Source organism: Protopterus annectens, chromosome 7.part0 (genome assembly GCF_019279795.1).
Source record: "Protopterus annectens isolate FY-2018-M chromosome 7.part0, PAN1.0, whole genome shotgun sequence".
NCBI lineage: Eukaryota > Metazoa > Chordata > Ceratodontiformes > Protopteridae > Protopterus > Protopterus annectens.
In genome coordinates, this window is record NC_056739.1 from 1736895045 (window position 1) to 1736915191 (window position 20147).

The window sequence follows — 20147 nt, forward strand, 5'->3', positions numbered from 1 at the left end:
CGGGATTTTATCTGGTCCGGTGGAAGCACTTGGATGGCTTTTTCTAGCAGCTTTTGTATTAGAATTGCTGTTTCTTCCCTCTGATTGGGTGGAACATTGGGGATTTTTCGTTAGATTGGAAGTGGAAGGGAAATAATCCTCTGCACCCAAGTATCTTATATGTCTAGCCAGGGTCTCTGTTGCAGAGATAATTGACCCTCGATTGCAATTGGGTCTCCTTTCAGGAGCACTAGTAGGGTCTAGCCAAGAAAGAATCTCTGGACCCCTGGTTTTGTGGGCCTCCTCTGCTGCAGGGGCAGTGTCGACCATTGGAGTTCCCACCTCTGCCCCTGTGACAACTTTCTCCATGTGCGTCTTGGAAAGGACCCTGGGATTTCCTGAACCACATCTTTCGACCACCTCATTGAAAATGATCTCAGAGTTGTCGCAAAACACATGCCCACTGCAGACAGGGTCTTTCCATCTTTCTCACACATGGATAATGTGTCTTTCACTTTGGGGGCCAAAGACATGCTGTCAAAGGCAGCATCAATAAACAAAGACTTGAATGGTTCTGCAAAATCACAATCACATCCAGGCATATCTCCTGATGGAAATCCCTGTACCCGCTGCCCTTGAGATTCCTTTGACTACATGCGAAATGGGCCTCATGGATGAATCTGAAATAGATTGCAGTATATCCAAATGAGAAGTCACAGATGATTGGACCTCTGCAGAAATTGATCCTAAGGGGGTATCTTACAGTTCTTTAATCAAATCCCTCCATAACCTTGCCAAATAAGTCAGTGACCTTAAGGCGAAGATCTCTGAAGCATAGACATGCTTCCCAAACCTGTCCAACACGCTAGAGTTCCTGTTAGGGATATGAACAGTGGAATTCTCTTCAGCAAGTTCCTTTTAGGTGGCCGCCGCCATGACCATGGCATCAAAGGGCAACCCTTTACTTAGAAAACTGCTTATCTGAAGGTGTTGCCATAATCTTGTCTGGTCTCCGGAGTATGGGTTCCACTGTGTCAGCTTCCTTCCATGCCTGCAGAGAGACCAATTCTATAAGCTCATCATTGGGTGGAGTAACCCAGGAGGTAGACGGGTCAATACTGAAAGCCTCGAGGAATACAAACGCCTCAGAGGAAGGGTTGCTGAACATCCAAAACTCTGTTTTAAGATCCCAAAGATGTCTCCAAAGGAGACATCTTCTGGAGGTGATTGTGGGGACCCTTCACCTTCAAAGTCTGTATCCTCTGTGACTGACTCGAGTTACGGAGTCTCCAAGTCTTTCTTTTTCACTTCCTCCTACGGACCTCCTCAATGGGATGCTCTCGGGAGGTATCAGAAGAAACTAATACCCTGCTGTGAATCCTGCGTGTCTTGGACTTTTTTTTTTTTTTTTTTAAAGAAAAGTCAAGAGAAAACTACCAGTGATGGTAACAAGAGACTACACTAAGTGTAGAAAAGAAAGGAAATTACTAGCAATAGTAATCGAAGAGCTACGCACTGTATGACAGATAAACTGTAAAGCTGTATCGAAAGTAAAATTACCAACTATGGTAACAACAGAGATACAAAGTTGTAAAGGGTAAGGGGCAAGAGTACAGATAATTACTTATCTGAGAAAAGCTCGAGAGCAATCTCAACCATGCCTTTCACAGAAAGCAGCAAACAAGATATGAGGTTACTTGGGGTTGGTGCATTATGGGTAAGGTAGAACATAGACAGCTTTTGGTTACCACAACTTTTAATAAAGGTGGAGTCGTATCACAACCCATCTGGTGGGGATAGAATGAAAATGGACATCATCAGACGAGGTGTTTTGGAATCTGGTTTCTGGTGTAAGCCTATTTAGCCGCTTACACTGAGAGTAAGTCTTTCCTAATCAGGGCAGACTTGGACCAAAAGCAACTCTTTTGGAATCTGGCCCAATGCGTTTGACAAAAATAGACATTGCAATGAAGTTCAAAGAACAAATGCAAGCACAGCTAAAACTTCTTTGAAAAACAGTAGTACAAGGAGCATAAGCAGCTGAAACAAATTTGACTGAGCAGCCTTGCATCAAGTCCGTAGTAAGCCACATGCTCATGTACAGGGGAAATTGTGACTGTACAAATTAAAGAAACACACACATACATGAACATAAAGCATTTTTGCATTTATTATACACAAATATACAGGTTATTTTCTAGACTTAGATTTACAGCATCAAAGCAAAGGCGGTACAATAAATCTGTTTTACTCCACAGTCATTGGTAACACACTACAAAACAAAAACATGCCAAAAAGGCAAATATGTACAGAAAACATATTTGGATACATTTTTTTTAGGGGGTAAAGCAAAAAAAAGGGCAGAATTCATGGGAAGTCAAAACAAAAGTGGCAGAATACAGGCTTGTGCACTAAAGCACTCCGTTACCTTTTTCATATTGTACTGTAAAATGGAAATCTGAATACATTTTCATAATCTGTGCGGACCATAAGCATTTTAGAACATTGCTGGTCTACAAAACGGTGCAAGAACATCTCACGACCTTTAAAATATTGAATAATTAAGGGTTGTAATTCTGTACAGAACTGTCATATATACATACAATATATACATTTATTACAGTATTTCATAATTTACACAATTAATGGAGTTTGCACTTCATAACACACCATCATACAGACTGCAATGATGCACATTTTAGAATTCTCCTTGCCTCACCTACTAACCAGCCCTCCTCACAAAGTATGGCCATTTACAGTGCTCATAAAAAGTCTTTGAATCTCTTTAAGGTGCTGAATATACATATTAAAAAGTGATGCAGCGGTTTCTTTATAAGGGGTCGAAAAATGAAAGGTGTTCCTTAACCAAAGTGAAAAGTAACACTGTAAAAGATAAGGTTGGACTTTATACTGTGGATGCAAAGAAATATTTTAACATTCTCTGGTCATGTCTAGGTCTTGTATATGTAGGGAAACAATTCAGCCAAGTGAAACCAGCTGTGATCTTTTTGCAGAAACCTTTTTTATTTTCTAACTTCAATTTTTGTAAAACCCATTCAGAAAATAGCAGGTGTATGTACATTAGCTGACTTGTGAGAGAAGTTCACTTACAAATGGTCACTACTAGAATTCCCTTATCTGTTAGCCTGATATTAGCACAAGTACTTCTTGCAGTTTCTGACTGCTGTGCTTAGGGACAAGTTAGGCTTCTGCTAGGCTACCAGGTACCCATCACATGGGCTCCATAGCAATATCTCCATGAAAATGAGTGAAGTACACCTGCAGAAGATAAAAAGAATATAAATGATATAACTGAATGCCTTGCAGAAAAATATAAATCAACAAAGGAAGATAGAGGCCATATGGCACCAGAAGATGTAGTAAGGGTAGTCATTACCCACTGCAGACGACCTCCCTGAAGTTCAGTTGTTATATAGGGACTACAGACAGGCAAAATCTGACTCTAAAGGTGTACAAGAGAGAACATTCATGAGACAAGTTATAGCTGTGGTGTTTGAAAAATGTATACTAAAAATGTTTAAATTGTATGAAGCACACATTCATCACATAAGATGATTCACCTCCTAGGGGTAATGAAACATGAGCAAGGAGACAGGAGTCATTCTAAAGATTTTTGGTTGCATCTTCCCTTCTCAGAGGGATCTGAGCTGCTGTTGGACTGTTTTCCTTTAAACTTCTTTATTTTTAAAGGCTCTGAGAATACATATCCTTCCATTTAGCAGTATAGGTATTCTGGTATAGAGTATGAGGTGACTGTTGCTATGACATGAGAATAAAACAATCAATCAGTCTTCCTGTATTATTCTTATAAGAATAGATTTTAATTCAAGTCTGCTCAAGGAAACTCCAGACATGGCAGCCTTTAAAAGTAGCATCAAAGGCCATTAAGATATTGAAAAGCTTCTTCAGTTGATGCAGGGTGTGAAGCAACTGAAGTGAGAAGAAATGAATTGCTCAACTATGCTGACTTTACAAAGCTGCCTCATACACATAGCAATATTCCATGGAATGGAGACATAGGGACCCATATAAGCTGGTACTCTAAAAACCTGTCTGAGACAAGGACAGTATAGGTGGGATAAAACCCTAAAGCAGTTAGTTAACTGTTACAGTGATTCAGTTCAAAAATGAGCACCTGTAATACCAATGATACTTCATGGCCCAAATGGAGACACTTACCACTCAACATAATAGAAATGTGATGAGTGAAAGGCTTCCTGGCAACTTCAGTCACTTATGAAGTTTTCTTCTGAAGGTCAATCACATACAAGGGACCTTCTGGATGTGAAGCAAGCCATCAGGAGACTGTGCTGGCATAAAATGGATATGATCCTGCTCTGGAGAGGAATATCACATACTTAATCAAGGACTGATTGGGGGTCCATTTCATCACTACTAGCAGAATAACCTTTTTTTGTCATGGACAGAAAGACCCTCTTCCTACATAAAAACATCCATGCAAATGGAGATCCCTTCTTTTCTATTACAACCCTGAGGTTTCCACAAATCAGTTCTTAGTGAAATGAAAGACTACCCAAAATAAATAACGTCCATTGACAACTCCACCTTTCCCTATTAAATCAGAGTTACAAAGAACTGCTTTCATGAAGAGGTCAATCTTTGGGGTACCCCATTTCTTGGGAGATTCAACCAGACAGGACTCCCTTATCTGTAGCTCCAGGAGAAGAATGAACTGCAGCTAAGGGAGTCCACCAAGAAGTTCAGTTCTTCCACGATGCGAGCCACTGTTGAGGGAGATGCCCCAAGTATGAGACCCACTCTAATGTCTGCAATACTTTTTTTGCACACGAGTACAACTGCATAGTGATGTGGTTGTTCCAGTACCACAAGTGGGCCCACAATGATTATAGCAAGAATTATCTGCCAACTCTTGAGGTAAATAAAAGCAGTCCGGCATTAAAAGAAGGTGGTCTGAGAGAATGAGACAAGTATAGCCACTGACACCTCATTGTTGTTATAAAAAAAAAAAATCCTAATTTGTAGTTGGATGAATGAAACAGTTTAGTTGGTGCAACCACCAGGCCCAAGATGTACAGATGAATTGAGTCTTCCACCTTTCTTAGAATCTTCACACAGGAAGCCAAAGTAAACTTTATAACAGCAGTCTCTGTGAGTAGGAATGATGTACATTACAAAGTATCAAACACTGCACTTGCTGGGACAATAGAAGACTTCAAGTTTAGACAGATCTCTTGAATCTGCTGTCATGGAAGGACCCAACTCAAGGTCCATTATCACAGAGTCCTTTGATGGAGACCCTAAGCAGTTCCAGGTGCTTGAAGAGCAAGACACTTCTTCAAAACTTTTGCTACCATAGCATTAATTTTGATATGAACACTGGAAACACAAAACAAAACTATGGAACTTTTTAACGGTCCATGATATTGATGCATTATGTGCCAGAGAGCATTCATGCAAAGTGATACAATAAAGGCAGTGTATGGAAGCAACAGCAGTATCTCCTGAAGACCCAACATCCAGAAAATGACATTACAGATATAGTCACAAAGTTGCTAAGGTCTAATTCTAGTATTGTGCACAAGCCACTTATTGCAGTTATGAGACACGGTATTATGACCCACCGAAGTAGAGTCTGGACTATTACATGAGCTCCACCGAGATCAACTGTATTTTCAAGGGAGCTTTTAAAGCAGGCAACCTAACAAGCATTATTACAACTGCATATCAGGTCTAAAACCCATCAGTCATCTGTGATGAGTCTCCAAATGGGGGAAACCTCAGACAGACCAGCCTCCAGTGTCCAGTTCTGAGCAGTAATAAGGTCTGCTGTGGGGCCGACATTCTGGTTAACATCTCAGAGGAAGCCAACAGAAGGAGGTCTGCTTGATTCTCAACTATCACTTCACTTTGAAGAATGCTGCTTTGTTCTGTAATGGTCTCATCAGAAGCAGAGGCACTTGGGAGGGGGCACATTATAAAGGCCATCTGCAATAATAAACTGATTCTTTTGTAGGTCTTCAAAAAGAACCCATGAAATTTGCCAAAAGAAAAATACATCTTTCCCGAACAGGAGATCTAGAATGGACAGTATCAGCTCATTCTTCAATACCAACTTGAACTTGGCACAGATCTGCATTTGATTACTCTTGCTCTAGCCTCAGTATCAGCAAAATCAAACAAGTAAAGACCTATGTGGAAGTCCACTGAGGAAGCAGTTACAATGGTATTGACCTTAGACTTTCTAACCATAGAACCAGGGAGCTCTACTGATTTCTTCAGACCCTGATCACAACAGAAGCAGGAGACAAACAGACCATATAATTTATAGTTGAAGCTTAGTGCGGCAGAAGAAAATACCATTTTGCTCATCATGTACAAAGCTTTGCTTTCCTTTTCCTGCAGCAAAGTGGTAAAATATTGTGGTTATCTGTGACCTATGCTGGGCCATACAAATATTTAAGACTGCCTTAGTATGCTTGGAACGATGTCATTACCTCTCTCTAATGGGATTTTATAGAGGCTATCTTTTTAGCAGTAGTAGTTGTAGAATCTGAAAGCTACCAAGCCAATAAAAAGTACAATTAAAACAGGGTCAAAGTAGGGAATGACCTTAGTGGTCGACACCCTTCATGTACTGACCTTCTGGTGAGAAACTAGAGGTATAGAACATCAATTCACAGATGTTCTAATGTGTCTCACTTTCTACACAGAAGGGGTCACTGGGCCAAACCACAAGTAGTACACTACCTCCATCATTGTCTCAAAACACTATATTGCCCTCAGAATCAGTCTCCTAGACTGACTGAGGGGGAAATAGGGACACCCTCCTATCTCTACCTCCAGCAGTAGATAACCTGTAATCGCCTAGTAGCAGATGTTGAGATTGAACAGCATTTGGGTACTAGGAGGTATACAGGTCAACATTTAGGGAAATACACAAAGGAAGGAATGCCTAATCTTCACAGGCATGTGCAGCACCCTGTGCTATCATCAAACTATATCCCCTAAGTGTGCATTACTGTGACTGCAAGTCAACTCCCAGAAGAAAATCAGCACACTCCCAGTATTACATAATACCATAGGGACCATAAACTCAAAGTATGAGAAGCACAAGTCTCCTTCACCATTAATGCCGCTCCTAATGAATCTTTGGGGAAATGAAGGAAGCAGACTTACCACATCTGTGTTCTATCATGCCTGTCTCACATAGGAAGTTACTGGCTAGGTCTAAAATGTGCAACTTTTTCCTAAGTTACTCAGGACCATTTAAACTGAGTAATGACTCAAAAGTCTGACGAACTCTGCAAACATAACCTACCAGCACTTCAAATAGGTAGTATGTAGACAGTCCTGTGGAACTGAATTGCACACAGACATTTTAAAGGACTTGGCTGCAGGGTCAAGGAAGGCAGAGCAAAAATTTGCCAGCCTGATACCTGTATGACTTCCTCCTTTTAAAATGACTGAGACCACTTTGCAGGAGAATGATATTCTCACTCCATGGTGGGAAGCTGTCTCTCTCTCTCTCAGGAAGACTTTGTGATCTATTAAAATGGCTTCTTAAAGGTAACCTTACTGTTTAAGGTAGCATGTAAAATTGCACTGTATAGTTTCCTATGGAAACAACTAATCTTTCCAGGCTGGTCTCTGTAAGCAAACACTGTAACAGCAGTCCTGTCCAACCTGTCTACTGCAGTAAGCCACAGCCAGCGTCAAGTACCTTCTTTCTATTTACTGGAGCTAGTAAAAGGCAGACAACCTTTTCTGAGACTTGATCCATAAGGGAAGACTAAAATTAGTAAACAGGGGGCAGAGAATTCAGAAACATCAGCCCAAAAGGGCTAAGGGAGCAACCCAGAGGTAAACTGTCTAAGTGCTGGGACTTCTGAAACCTTCACTGACAAAAGGACATCACCAACTGAAGTAAGTTTCAATGATACTTATTGCTTTGACCTTGGAAACAGATGAGTAAGAAAGGTTTTGTATTCCAAATGCTAGCACTGAACTAAATTAATAACAGTGCTTCCCAGTATCTATTCAGCAATCTTCCACCAGATGTTGGATAAGCCGATCACACCTAGAAAGGGGACAGTGCAGGCTAGAAACTTTGAAATGGCATCAGGAAGGCCTGTAAAAACTGTCTTAACCATTGCTAGTGAATTATATATAGCATGGAGAAAACAAAGAAAGCTGGTATCAGAGCTTGAGTTTAGACCTAGAGGCATGGCTTATTTTTGAAAATTATCTGTTGTCAAGCACAGGAAGATATAGTGATCACATCATAAACCTCTATAAAGAGTTAGTGCTAGGGGGGTCCTCACCAATCAACCTCATGGCTGTTCACAAACAATCCAATAGAATGAAAATATCTTGCTAGAGGATAACGTTGGGGGCAGGGGGGAATAAGAACTCAGCAATCACTGTAGCTTTGTTAGACCTTTACACAGAGACATTCTAGGAACAGAACTTGATTTAGACCACTACAGTAGGACTTTCCATTTCTAACCTCGGGCTGTATAAATGCAATTTCCTGCTGGCCCCTGTAGTGCATCTCCCTATACCAGTGGCAACAGCTAGAAAATAATGAAGGCCTCATTTTCTTGACAGAGTTAGAAAACTAAAATGTATGCTTTCATAACCACTTTGACCCTACTGGGTACCCAAGAGTGTAAGCCCCAACAAAGCTATGCAAGTTAAATAACTGCAGAAAAAAATATAATAGCAAAACAAGCAGACTATTCACAACAAAACGGCACTGACCTGGTTATGTATTTGAAAGGAAAGCTGTCTAAATAATAAATATGATGAAATAGTTCCACGTGGTAAATTAAATAGTACATAAACACTGTAAAAAACATAGCAAAACAAGAGCAGGTATAGCAGCGCACAAGCACATATTTATGTCATAATGTTATAACTGTATGACACCTATGGCAGTCAAGCCCCAGGTAAATAAAACCTCAATTGTTGCAGTCATAATATTCTGGCACACAGATATATTTGAAGGTTTATGCTTTTTAGGAACTGAAAGTGGGAACTTTTCAACAGTGTATGCTAGGATAAAATCTGAACTGTGCAAGAAATTGGAAAAACTTGGGGATGCTGTGGGTACACACGCCACGTGGCTCTGACAAAGGCATGCTGCAGCAAGTCAAAGGAGGTATAAAGAGACGCAGGACTTGAAGAAACTGTTAAGACAGGAAGCAAGAAAGTTGTACTTGTGTTCTACAGTGTACAGCACCAGAGGATACAGTTCAGCAGAGTAAAGGCATATCACTGTTGGTACAAGGTAAAGAAAGTATTCTCACCAGGATTACTCAGAACAGGAGAGACAGACATGTTAGCAAGACACCAGATATCCATTATCTCCATTTAGTACTTTAAATGTCTGACTACTTAGCATACTCCACCTGGGTAGTGTGACATTTTAGATGTAGTGGAAATGTGGTACTTCATACAAGATGCACAAAGCCTTGAGTAGAGTGACAGAACTCCTTATAATGTTTGGAAGATTGAGGGATCTGTCATTTCTTTTATATTCCTGCCTTACTGAATTAAGAACTCAGGAGAACAAAATATAGACCTCATGACAAGAAATGTTATAAGGAGTTCTAATGATGAATGCAAGTGGAAGGATGGAAATTCATCTTTTAAAGACGTGTTGAATTGTATGAGATACTGACAATTCAGCAAAACACAAGAAATTGAATCAAACACTGTTCACAACTGCCAGTTCACCATTCTAAATTTACCACAAGTGAAAGTGAAAGGAAAATACTCACAATTTTCCCCCCCAAAAAGTATTTCCCAATTCCCCATTGTGTAGTGACCTTATAATTTAGCAGAGGGATTGTGGAGCTTTGCTCTTTTTAAAACACTTGGAAACTTTTGCTTACACATCTCGTAAAACAATATGAAATGTTGTGTATTTGAAATTGTGTGTTTCGCAACCTTCTGCATGGAAGTTGCCATGACTTTGAACTGGACCATACAGCAAAGTCAGTGAAGAATAAACTGCAGAGCCTTGGTCAGAGTTACAACAAAACAGAAATGTGTAAGGCAGGGGAAAAACAAAAATGAGGGAAGAAATGCAAGCAGCTCAGAACTAGCATATCAGAGAAAGAAGAATTAAAAACAAGCTTTTGAAGTTGTGGCAAACTACCTTTGTGTGGTTTTATAACAAGCTTGCACTAGTGGCCATTTTGACTGCATGTGAAAAACTAGGCAGTCAGAAATCAAGACTACTGGTTTATTAAAAAAATGAATCCTCACTGTACTACTGGAACTTAGGTCATGAATGATGGTACAAAATAGCGATATTTACATGCTAGTGAAATAGAGTTGTCACCATAAACACCAAGATGTGGAACTTGATCAGAATGTCTTTCACTTTGTACTGCATCATTGAGTTGTCTATCAATAAGGTATTTAGAACAAAGGCAACTTCATAGCTTCAACTAAACCTAAGTTAGTGTCTTAGGGGAAAAAGAACAAGGTTGCTCTCTTACTGAAGAGGGATGGTTCACCTGTACAGCTAATTCAGCCAGATCCATGTCTAGACAATAAGTAGGTGGGAGAAAAGAGTTTGCCTTAGGGTGTAACAAACCACAATGTCGCTCTGTCCTTGGAAAGGGAGGGCCTGCCTGCAAAGTATTGCACGATTCAGTTGGAACCCCTTCTCATTAATAAGTGTGGGTGAGAAAAAAGAACAGTCTAACATGAATGGGTGGATATTGGTGGCAAAGGGGTAGGTACACAAAAAAAATTAAAAAAAAGTATGTAAATGTGAAGTATAATCCACAGTACTGCTGAAACTTCCATAGCATTTTTCCTCTCCAAATCATAAAATATAGTTAAGTACTATTTATGTCTGTGGTTTAAGTGAATTATTACAACCATTTATTTACTTCTTGCAAATCTTGTGTAAAACAAACTTCACTAGCAAAAGTGCTTCAGCACAAAAAGTCAACATATCAGTGCTATAACCAAAATATACCTTTGGGGCAGGTACTACAAATGTGACTGTAGCAATTAGAATTTAATGAGCAAGAAAACATGGAGTTGGTGGAAATGTTGGTACTTGATAAAATTATGTAATAAAAATTTCTGCCCTTATGAAACATAACAAAATGTAGTATCAGCTCTTTGCCAGGGGAGGATAAAGCTCTGACTGTGATCCAGATGACTACGATTCAATTAGGGGACTGGATTTTGGGGGATTCAAAGAGAAGGAAGGAGTGAGCAGCCAATGGTAGCCTGAGTATTCTTGGATACATGCTTGGTTTTACCAAGCAGGTAATGGCAGCTTTAAATGTGCATATGCAGAAACATGTATGCGCAGCAGGAAGTACTGTAAAACTCCCAAACTGATAGAGGTATACATGTCAACCCTCAGGAGTGAGATATGGATTGAAAAAGAAAATGCCATTTGGCTCTGCATCATCATGATGTGGCCTTGTGGACAGGGTGATTGTGCATTTCTGCAGCCTAGGAATGACTTAGGATACATTGCATTCTGTTCTGAAACACTCTCTCTGTTTGGGGAAGGTTAAGATAATCAGATAACCTGAAATTCGGATGCATCCTGCCCCCAAGCACAGTACAAGAATTGATAGAGTCGGCCATGAACCACCTTTACGCCTAATTGGCTGATGGCCTCCTTGAGACGACTCTCACCTCATCCAGTGGAAGGGCTCCCGCTTGAGAAAGAAACAGGCTCAAGACTGATCCGCCTAGAGCAGACAGGCTGAAAGACAAACTTCAAAAGATACAGTGTAAGAAAATGTATTAAAAACAGGAACAGAATTTAAGGTTACAAACTACTAGCAGTCTGATTGCAAAAGAAAGAACACTACAGCAGTACAAACAGTAAAAACATTGCACAACATAGATTTTTGCAAATTCTGCATGTACTTCTTATACAATGTCATTTTAAACCACACATGCCTATTCAGCCATAATAGAGACTTACACAGTTTGCCGGTATGTGTACAGAATTAAATTTGTAATGTATCAGCTTTTACTTTAGGCATAGTATGCAACCAGCAAGGAACTTAAAAAAAACATTTAAAACAAAGAATGCATACTACCTATTAGTGTTCAACAGTAAGTTGTATTTAAAATATATCCCATTTTTTCAACAAATAAGCTGTTAAAACCAGTGCAGTCACATTTACTGCCTCTGCTGAGTTTATACAGAGAAATGGCAATGGTAAATGGGAGTAACTCTATTAAGATGCTACAGCTGGAGGTTGGTGCATACCCAAAAGCAGATTTTACCCACTTACAATATGAATATAAAAGATGAGCACAAAAAAGACTAAAATTAAGTCGCACAACTATTCTGCAAAAAGTGGGCAAAATCATGTATGGTCAACAGTTGATAGTATGTACCAAGAAGTCCCACTAACCAAAAATCTTCAACTAAAAGAAATGTTTAACTTATATAAGCAGCAACAAACTCATTAAGATACATAAATTAGAACCAAAACTAATTAAAGTGATTTTTCAAGAATGAAAGCAAGCTTATAAACAGCTACCTTATTCAAAACCAACATAGCAGTCAGCAAGTCAAATAAGGGTATCTTCATTTTTTGAACATTTCTTAATCTGCAGGCAGTGAAATGGTCACCTTTCCCACCATTTTCACTCAGCCTTGACTGGACCATCTTGGTTCATTATAAACTTTCATGATTCCTTTTTGGAGTGCAGTCAAGTTTACAGTGGCAGAACATAAATGTTATAGTAGAGCAAGATGCATAAAGTAACTTATATTTAATTAGTACTGTATTAAGCAAATGACCCACTTCTGCCTACAGTGCACAAAGGCCAATAAAAGGGTTCAAGGGGCTTGCATTTAATGACTGCATGGAATGAAGGTTTGTAACAGACAGAGTATAATGCTGCAGTTAGTGTAAAAAAAGAAAAAAGTGACTTTCTAGCCTATTACAACATGACTCATTTCTGTACAGAAGTACAGATTTTGCTGTCAAAGTGATACTCTATCCTATTATAACATGACCCTTACAAAATAAAAAAACTATGAATAGTGATAGTAAGTTGCTGTACCCTCTGTATGGAAGAAAGTCACCCCAGTACGCATTACTTGAACTTAGAAATAGCAGCAGTACATTGCATAAACTCAGTCTTCTCTTTTTTCCTGTGTATTTTATCTACTAAGTTAAACATTTTCGGTATGGAATACTTCATGTTAAACAGAAGCAGCCACAAGCAAACACTTTCAGTATAAAGCTAACATAATAATACAGATGCTCGTAACTACAAAGGTGCAATTAATTTCAGTTCACCAGTGCTTCACTGAATAATTAAATACAATATTTAGTGTCCAAGTAACGTTTGTTTCTTATTAATATTTCTGATATCTGTTAATATTCAGTTACATTCAACACTGTTTAAACCCCCATTATAACAGCGGTGAATGGAAGTTTATGAATTTTTGTTGATATTCAAGTTTGTACCAATCACTTTCTTTTTTTAGTTTGTCATTTCCTTGGTCACTTTTCACCGTTGTACTCTAGCTGTGGTTGAATTCAGAATTTGACAAGCTCCATCAGGTTTGGTAGCCTTTGATAGCTCTCGCTGTGAGAAAAATAAATGTGGATTAATTATTTTATCCTGAATAGACTTTCTATGCCAAACATTTTTATTATCTATTCTACATCATACATTTAATGCTGCCCTTGTGTAACAAATTCCTGCAAGTAAATGCATTTCTGTTCGTGAAGTAAAGGTTTTATAATTTTTTAATGCACAAACTACAGCAAGGAGCCATGTATCACATTGGCTCCACAGGTCATGTTCATCCTAATCAAAATGCAGAGCTCAGTAACTGCCAGCTCTGTAGGCTAGAGGTTCTGGCTTTAACTATACTCAGATGACTTAGATTTGAGTAGCAGAACAGGCACTGTAGAAGACAATAGGGCGTATAGGAATATGTGGTTGACACCAAATTGGGTGATGGAGTTGGCAAAGTCCTGGTAGAATGTCCTGTGAAAAAATGGCCAACTACTGCAGTTTCTGCAGCATACACATGTAAGGAGAGTGAGTCCACCAAAACTTCAGAGCACTCCAACTAAGCAATAAGAGTGTGAGGAAGTATTAATCTGCACTAGCGTAGAGTAGTGGCCACTGCACCATAATGTTAGTTTGGACAGGAATATGGAATGTTAAGCATGTGAAAATTAACTTCTGCTGGATAACTTATGATTTCTACCTTTTATCTGCTCTCCTAGAATTACAGAAATGAACAAGTAAATAGCAGATGATCTAATAATCATTTTAGGTGTTGGTGAGATTTGGGAAAACAAAAAATTACTATAAAATTGATCACAAAAGAACTGGTGACGTAACAGCATGACTGCATCTATCACTCTGTTTAGTGGTTGAATTTACTCTTTTATTAGTATATTTTTAGTAATAGTTACTTCACTCCTATCTCACCAGACAGATCAGAAGAGTCAGCCCAAGACACCGTTTTAGGGTGCTGCATGTGCAGTCATGAATCAGGCTTCTTGACTAGAAAAGTGATCAGTTATTTGCAGTAAATTCATTCATACAGAACAGACTCCTTTTATCACTACACATTAGCAGAAGACTGAATTTCAAATCAAATTTCCTAACAGGTTAGCTACAAACAGACCTCAGAAATTGAAAGTCTTTTCACCCTACTCTGTATTTTACAGGCTGATGAGAGGTGACTTGTACCTGGCTTATAGCGCAATCTTCAACCCTGCCCTAATGGAAATGCTGCACATCTGCAAGTCAAAAGACTCTCTAGAAATCTCAACCTAGCTTGTGACATTAAAAGATCGTGCTGGAGAGACAGACAGGTCTCTCAGAGACTGCTGCTTCTCTGGAATAGCCTCCCTATTCATGTAAAACAGAGTTCCTCACTGACCCTATTCAAATGCAACCTAGATAATTGGATGGGAGACCGCAAATTCACCCCTAGGGTGGTACCCTTGTCCCTCCTGGATCACAGACCCACTCTGTTCATAAATATGTTCGTAACTACCTAAAAAAAACAACAAATGGGAAACTTGGGATTAACACAGCTAGGCTTGCAAAGGGCTCTAGGGCCGCTAGCCTAGTAACCTCCTATGAAAAGATGGGCATAAATGGGAAGGAACCAAAAAGATTAATGTATCCAACCTTGCTCTCTGATGAACCATTTTGCTTTTATCCTGTAAGGTGTTGCAACATTCTACATTGCACTTGCATGCAAATTTCACTACTATATTTGGATCTTAGTATTTCCAAGTATTCCCTTTTTGTATATTTCTGTATGCTACGCAAGACTTGTACATTGATTGCAATTATTTTATTTATTTTTACTACTGTATTGCACTTACAAGGCTATTGCTGAAAACGGACCCTTGCAGCCCAGTCTACTTACCTGCAAAAATAAAATCCAAAAAAAGCACTGAAAGACTAAGCATACACATACTGGAAATAACGAATGTAATGATTCACAGAGGTGAAAAAAAGTCCATACATAAACGCTTAACACCGCATTTTCATTTCATAGACTTCATCAGTTGGGTAATTGATTTTATTATAAATAAGGGGAAGTGCTGAATTTAGGCAATGCATCTGATGAAGTCTATGAAACAAAAACGCAGTGTTAAACGTATGTGTGTATGTTTTTTTTTTTTTCGAATCTTTGAATCATTAAATTCGTTGGCTCCAATCTGTGTTTGCTTGGCCGTTCATTACTTTTTTTTGCTTATTGGTTACATTTGGCACTGCCTTCTCCCTTCTTGTCTGCAAAAATAAAATATTTACAACAAAATTATATTACTACAGATGGTTTAAGGTGTTCTCACTTTACTTATCAGACTGCATAACTACATACCTAAAATAAAAATGGTACCTCTTTGCCAGGAAACAGATGAAGAAGAGAAAAAAAAAAAGATAAAAAAGCAACTCCAAAGTTGGCACTGATCCTAAAGTGACAGTTCAAATAGTGCGTAGTAAATGTGGACTAATTTATACACAGAAACTCAGTGGCTTCAATGACTGTGGAAGAGTGGAATTAAAATATCCTGAGGTACTTGCTTTAATACATTTTGGTCTCTTCCCATCTGACTGTTAACCACCATCCAAGTTATTCAGATGGCACATTCTCCCACCTCCATTCTCCTGAGGAGAAACCTATGTCTCATTCTTTCCTTGGAGATAAAGGCAGAGTACACAGGAAATGGAGCTGTCATCCACATAGGGATTTTTATTTTTTTATAAGCACAAACTTTCACCAATCAGTGGCTTTCTGTTCATAGATTAGGTTCATAGATTATTACTAGGCTATCTATCCATTTAGACCATTTTAAGCCTAACCAATTACCCCATGTGAGAATTAAATCCTGCACCTTGTGTTTGTAAGGTAAACACCTTAACCATTATGTCAATCCCCCACTAAAATATTTTTATCCATAGGACTGGCTTTTTCACAATAGGATACAGGCTCATCACACACACAGGACATACACACACGACACTCACACAGGAGACACACACACACACACACACACACACACACACACACACACACACACACACATGACACACACAGGACACACACACCAATTGACTGCAGTGAAATTAGAACCCCTAACTATTAACACAAGCTAGAGAATTCAGTACTTAACACAAGCGTCATGGCACAAGTCTGTGGGCTCCCCTATTGTTGCACGTATGTACACAAGCTATTCCTTGAATTTAGGCAGTGTGGTCCTGTTATGCTCTAACCACATCCTGTTCTCTTACACTCCTGCAGGTATTGCCAAATCAGTGGCCACTCCCACAGGATGGGTGCTCTGGCTACTCACTTCCTGTCCTCCAGTGCCTGTGCTGCTAACAGAACACAAGTCATCCGGGTCACGGTCAGGGCTTAATTAATCTACACCATTGGGCTGGACTGCTCAACTCTATTTTATTAACAAAGAATTATGCATTTAACCAGAAAATGAGTCTGAATAAGCCTGCAGACATGAGCATAAGTAAATTCAAACCAAATCATAAAAACATCCTGGAAACAACAAATACCACATATATTTTCTTCTTCCACAAAGTAAATCAAAGCACTTAACATCCAAAGTAGGTAGTGCCCCCTCTCAAAAAAAAATTTATAAATATGCATGTTAAATGTAGACTAATACAATAAATATATGGAGTAAAATGTCAAAATATTTCAAGATTAATTAGTTTCTACGAATAGTCAGATATTGACTTTTCCACTCAAATGATTCAATTCACAGTGATTATTTATTGGAAGTGATTGCCACTAGGGAAAATATGCAAAGTATTTAAATGGATGCAAGTTTCAAGAAGAGAAGGTGCACCTTATTTGAAGGGAGGGGGGGAGATCTCAGAGCTAAAACACTTTCATGACCGAGAACAGGCAAGCAGGAACTATGCCTGTAAATAGGTTTCTGTTGCAGGTTAAACCACCCTTGAGAAGAGTTGCCTGAAATCCCTTTCTTTATTTTAATTCCTGTTTCACCCTATTCAGTGCCATGGTGAGTAGCAGTCTATCCTGGCAAACAATGTGAAAGGCAGGAAATGGTCATTGACAAAACACCAGTCCATCACTATACACATGCACACAACCAAAGTTTTTTTGATTATTGTTAGTACAGATACAACATGTCTAATGTGGGAAGAAACAAAAACCCTGGTCAGAAACATATGCATATATAACTGAGAGGGCCAATGGCAGGAGTAAAGCAAAGGTAAGTAAAACGTATGCCTTAACGTAGATCTTCAGAGTATTTCATTATTTATGCTTGCCAGAGCGTATTCTTACATTCTTCAGTATGAATTTTCTAAAGATATTTGAGTGAGTGCAGCTCTGGTAAATATCCATTCTACACTATCTGCGTCTTGTCGAAGTACTCAAAACATACATCAGTTCAGAGTTTGGAATGCTAATGAACGTTTGGGTCATTGCTTGCCTGCTCAGAAGAAAGCTGCCATAACTATTAACTATGCACTAATGGACTTTGAATCTTCTAAAACCTAGTAACAAACTAGATTGTTACTATGTACATTCCATGATGCAACCTTGGATGAAAGGCAAGCAATAAATTAAATGCTTATCCTTTGAAGATCTACTTTGAAACAGGGTGCCTCATTCAACTGTATTACTGTACTTTGAGAAATAGTTATCATTTATGCATAACATTTTGAAAAAATCCCACAGAAGTCCATCCATACCCATGCGTGGTGATAGCTATGAAAGCAAACCATTCAGAACCCATCCTGGAATGCATCATGGAATCAGCTGCCCAGTTGTGGTAAAACATCCACGTAACTGCTTTGCATAAATGAGAACATACATTTTTTGGGGGGGGGGGGTCTACTGACCAGGACGAGTGGGGATTTACCAATTATTTTAATAATTTCAATGTAAAGAGGCAGTAGAAAGCAATAGGATTACACACAGTTTCTTGTCTCCAGTACACAGACTTATATTTAGCAAAAGAAAAATGTACTTCTAAATGAAATATTTCTATACAACAGGTAAATAGTATATATACATATATATATATATATACACATACATATATACACACATATATATATATATATATATATATATATATATATATATATATATATATATATCTATACACACACACACACACACACACACACACACACACACACACCAAAATTATGCAGAAGCCTCTTTTCCCTTGTTCTGCTGTTTTGTGGGAATACATAGGGAGCTGAAAGTACTGATTTGAAAGCCCTCTCAGAGTTTAGGTGTGAAATGGTTGCTTGGATATTAAGCCAAAGGATAAAAATAACATCCATTAAAAGCAAGTTTCCCAAGCTGTATGCTCTGTGAGTAGACTTGCACTGTTTCAAAAGGGTGGGAAGTTAGCTTCTCCAGCACACAGTTAACATAGAGGATTGCTGAAGATATATTATTTCTAGAATCTCTCATGGAAAAAAAGACTCACTTTGGTAACATAAGACAATGAAAAAGCTAACTGTGATAAAGTGGATAATGCATCTTTACATAACTATAAAATGAAACTTACATGTATAACAAATACAAATTTTGCTAAACCAATGTAAGAGTGGGCAAACGAGAGTCAGTGCTACTAGTCCTTACCCATAATAAAAACCTGCGCCACTTTCTAGTGAATTTCCTTGCTTCTTTAATCACCTGTTCCTTTTGGCTAATGATGTCATGTATATACCAAAGACCAATTTTCCTGTTCATCAGGCATAAGGAAAATTAGGATTTATATGTCAACTTGTCTTATTACTGAATAAGATGGACTTGTTTCAGATTACTCTGGTATTCCACCACAGCAAAAATCCACCACGATAGAGTCCTGTGTCAAGCAGCAAGCAAATTTAATGGAAAAAGTAAAAACAGCATTAAAATTCCATAGTGATAAAACGATAAGTGCTTTCGGCTATTTAGCCTTCTTCAGATCGTTATCTTTTGGTAGCAATGCCTAATATTTATACTAAAAACTAACCAATAACGTTTAAAATCAATTAACTTCTAAACCAATCATGGCAATTCATTCTTAGTTTTTATTAGAATATCCAGTAATCTTTCTTTGCACTACTAAGTAGCTAATAGCCATGATTTAAAATTGGCGCCAAAAATATGCTAATATAATATGTTGGCCCATCCTGCTTCAGCTATATGCTAATATGCACTTCTCTGCCTAGTTTTTTACTGGCTATAAAGTGCCGAATGTATCACTCCAATAAATTTAGTTTTACATGGCTTCCCTGTTTCCACTTTGCTGCCATCCAGTTGCCAAAGTGTAATACTAACTTTTTAAAAAATTTTTCAGAAGCATATTTCCAATATTTTGATTCCTGCATGGCTTCCCTGTTTCCACTTTGCTGCCATCCAGTGGCCAAAGTGTAATACTAGCTTTTTTTTAAATTTTTTTCAAGAGCAGTTGTTTTATTTTTCTTTGTTTGTCATATATAAATTTACTATAATTAACTTAAACAGGTTGCCTTTCTGGAATTTTTATATATGATCTTCTTCGACAGTTCTACTTTTCCAGATATACGAAACAATTCTTATCTATAACTACCAAACTATTAAAATATTAAAATTATTACTGGCACAGCCAAATGCATGGTCACTATGTCAACTCTGCTTC

At 38.4% G+C, this 20147-nt stretch overlaps 1 protein-coding gene across 3 annotated transcripts in view; it reads right to left on the minus strand.

Annotated features, from left to right (window-relative positions):
* Positions 1-2125: 2125 nt before the first annotated feature.
* PRC1 (protein regulator of cytokinesis 1) overlaps positions 2126-20147 on the minus strand; it is a 2137226-nt gene continuing 2119204 nt past the window's right edge. For 2 of the 3 annotated variants that reach the window (XM_044078279.1, XM_044078277.1), the window contains exon 14: positions 2126-13581. In XM_044078279.1, the coding sequence (XP_043934214.1) occupies positions 13553-13581 (29 nt within the window). In that variant the 3' untranslated portion in view covers positions 2126-13552. The remainder of the gene's footprint in view (positions 13582-20147) is intronic. The other variant, XM_044078278.1, reaches the window with a different exon arrangement.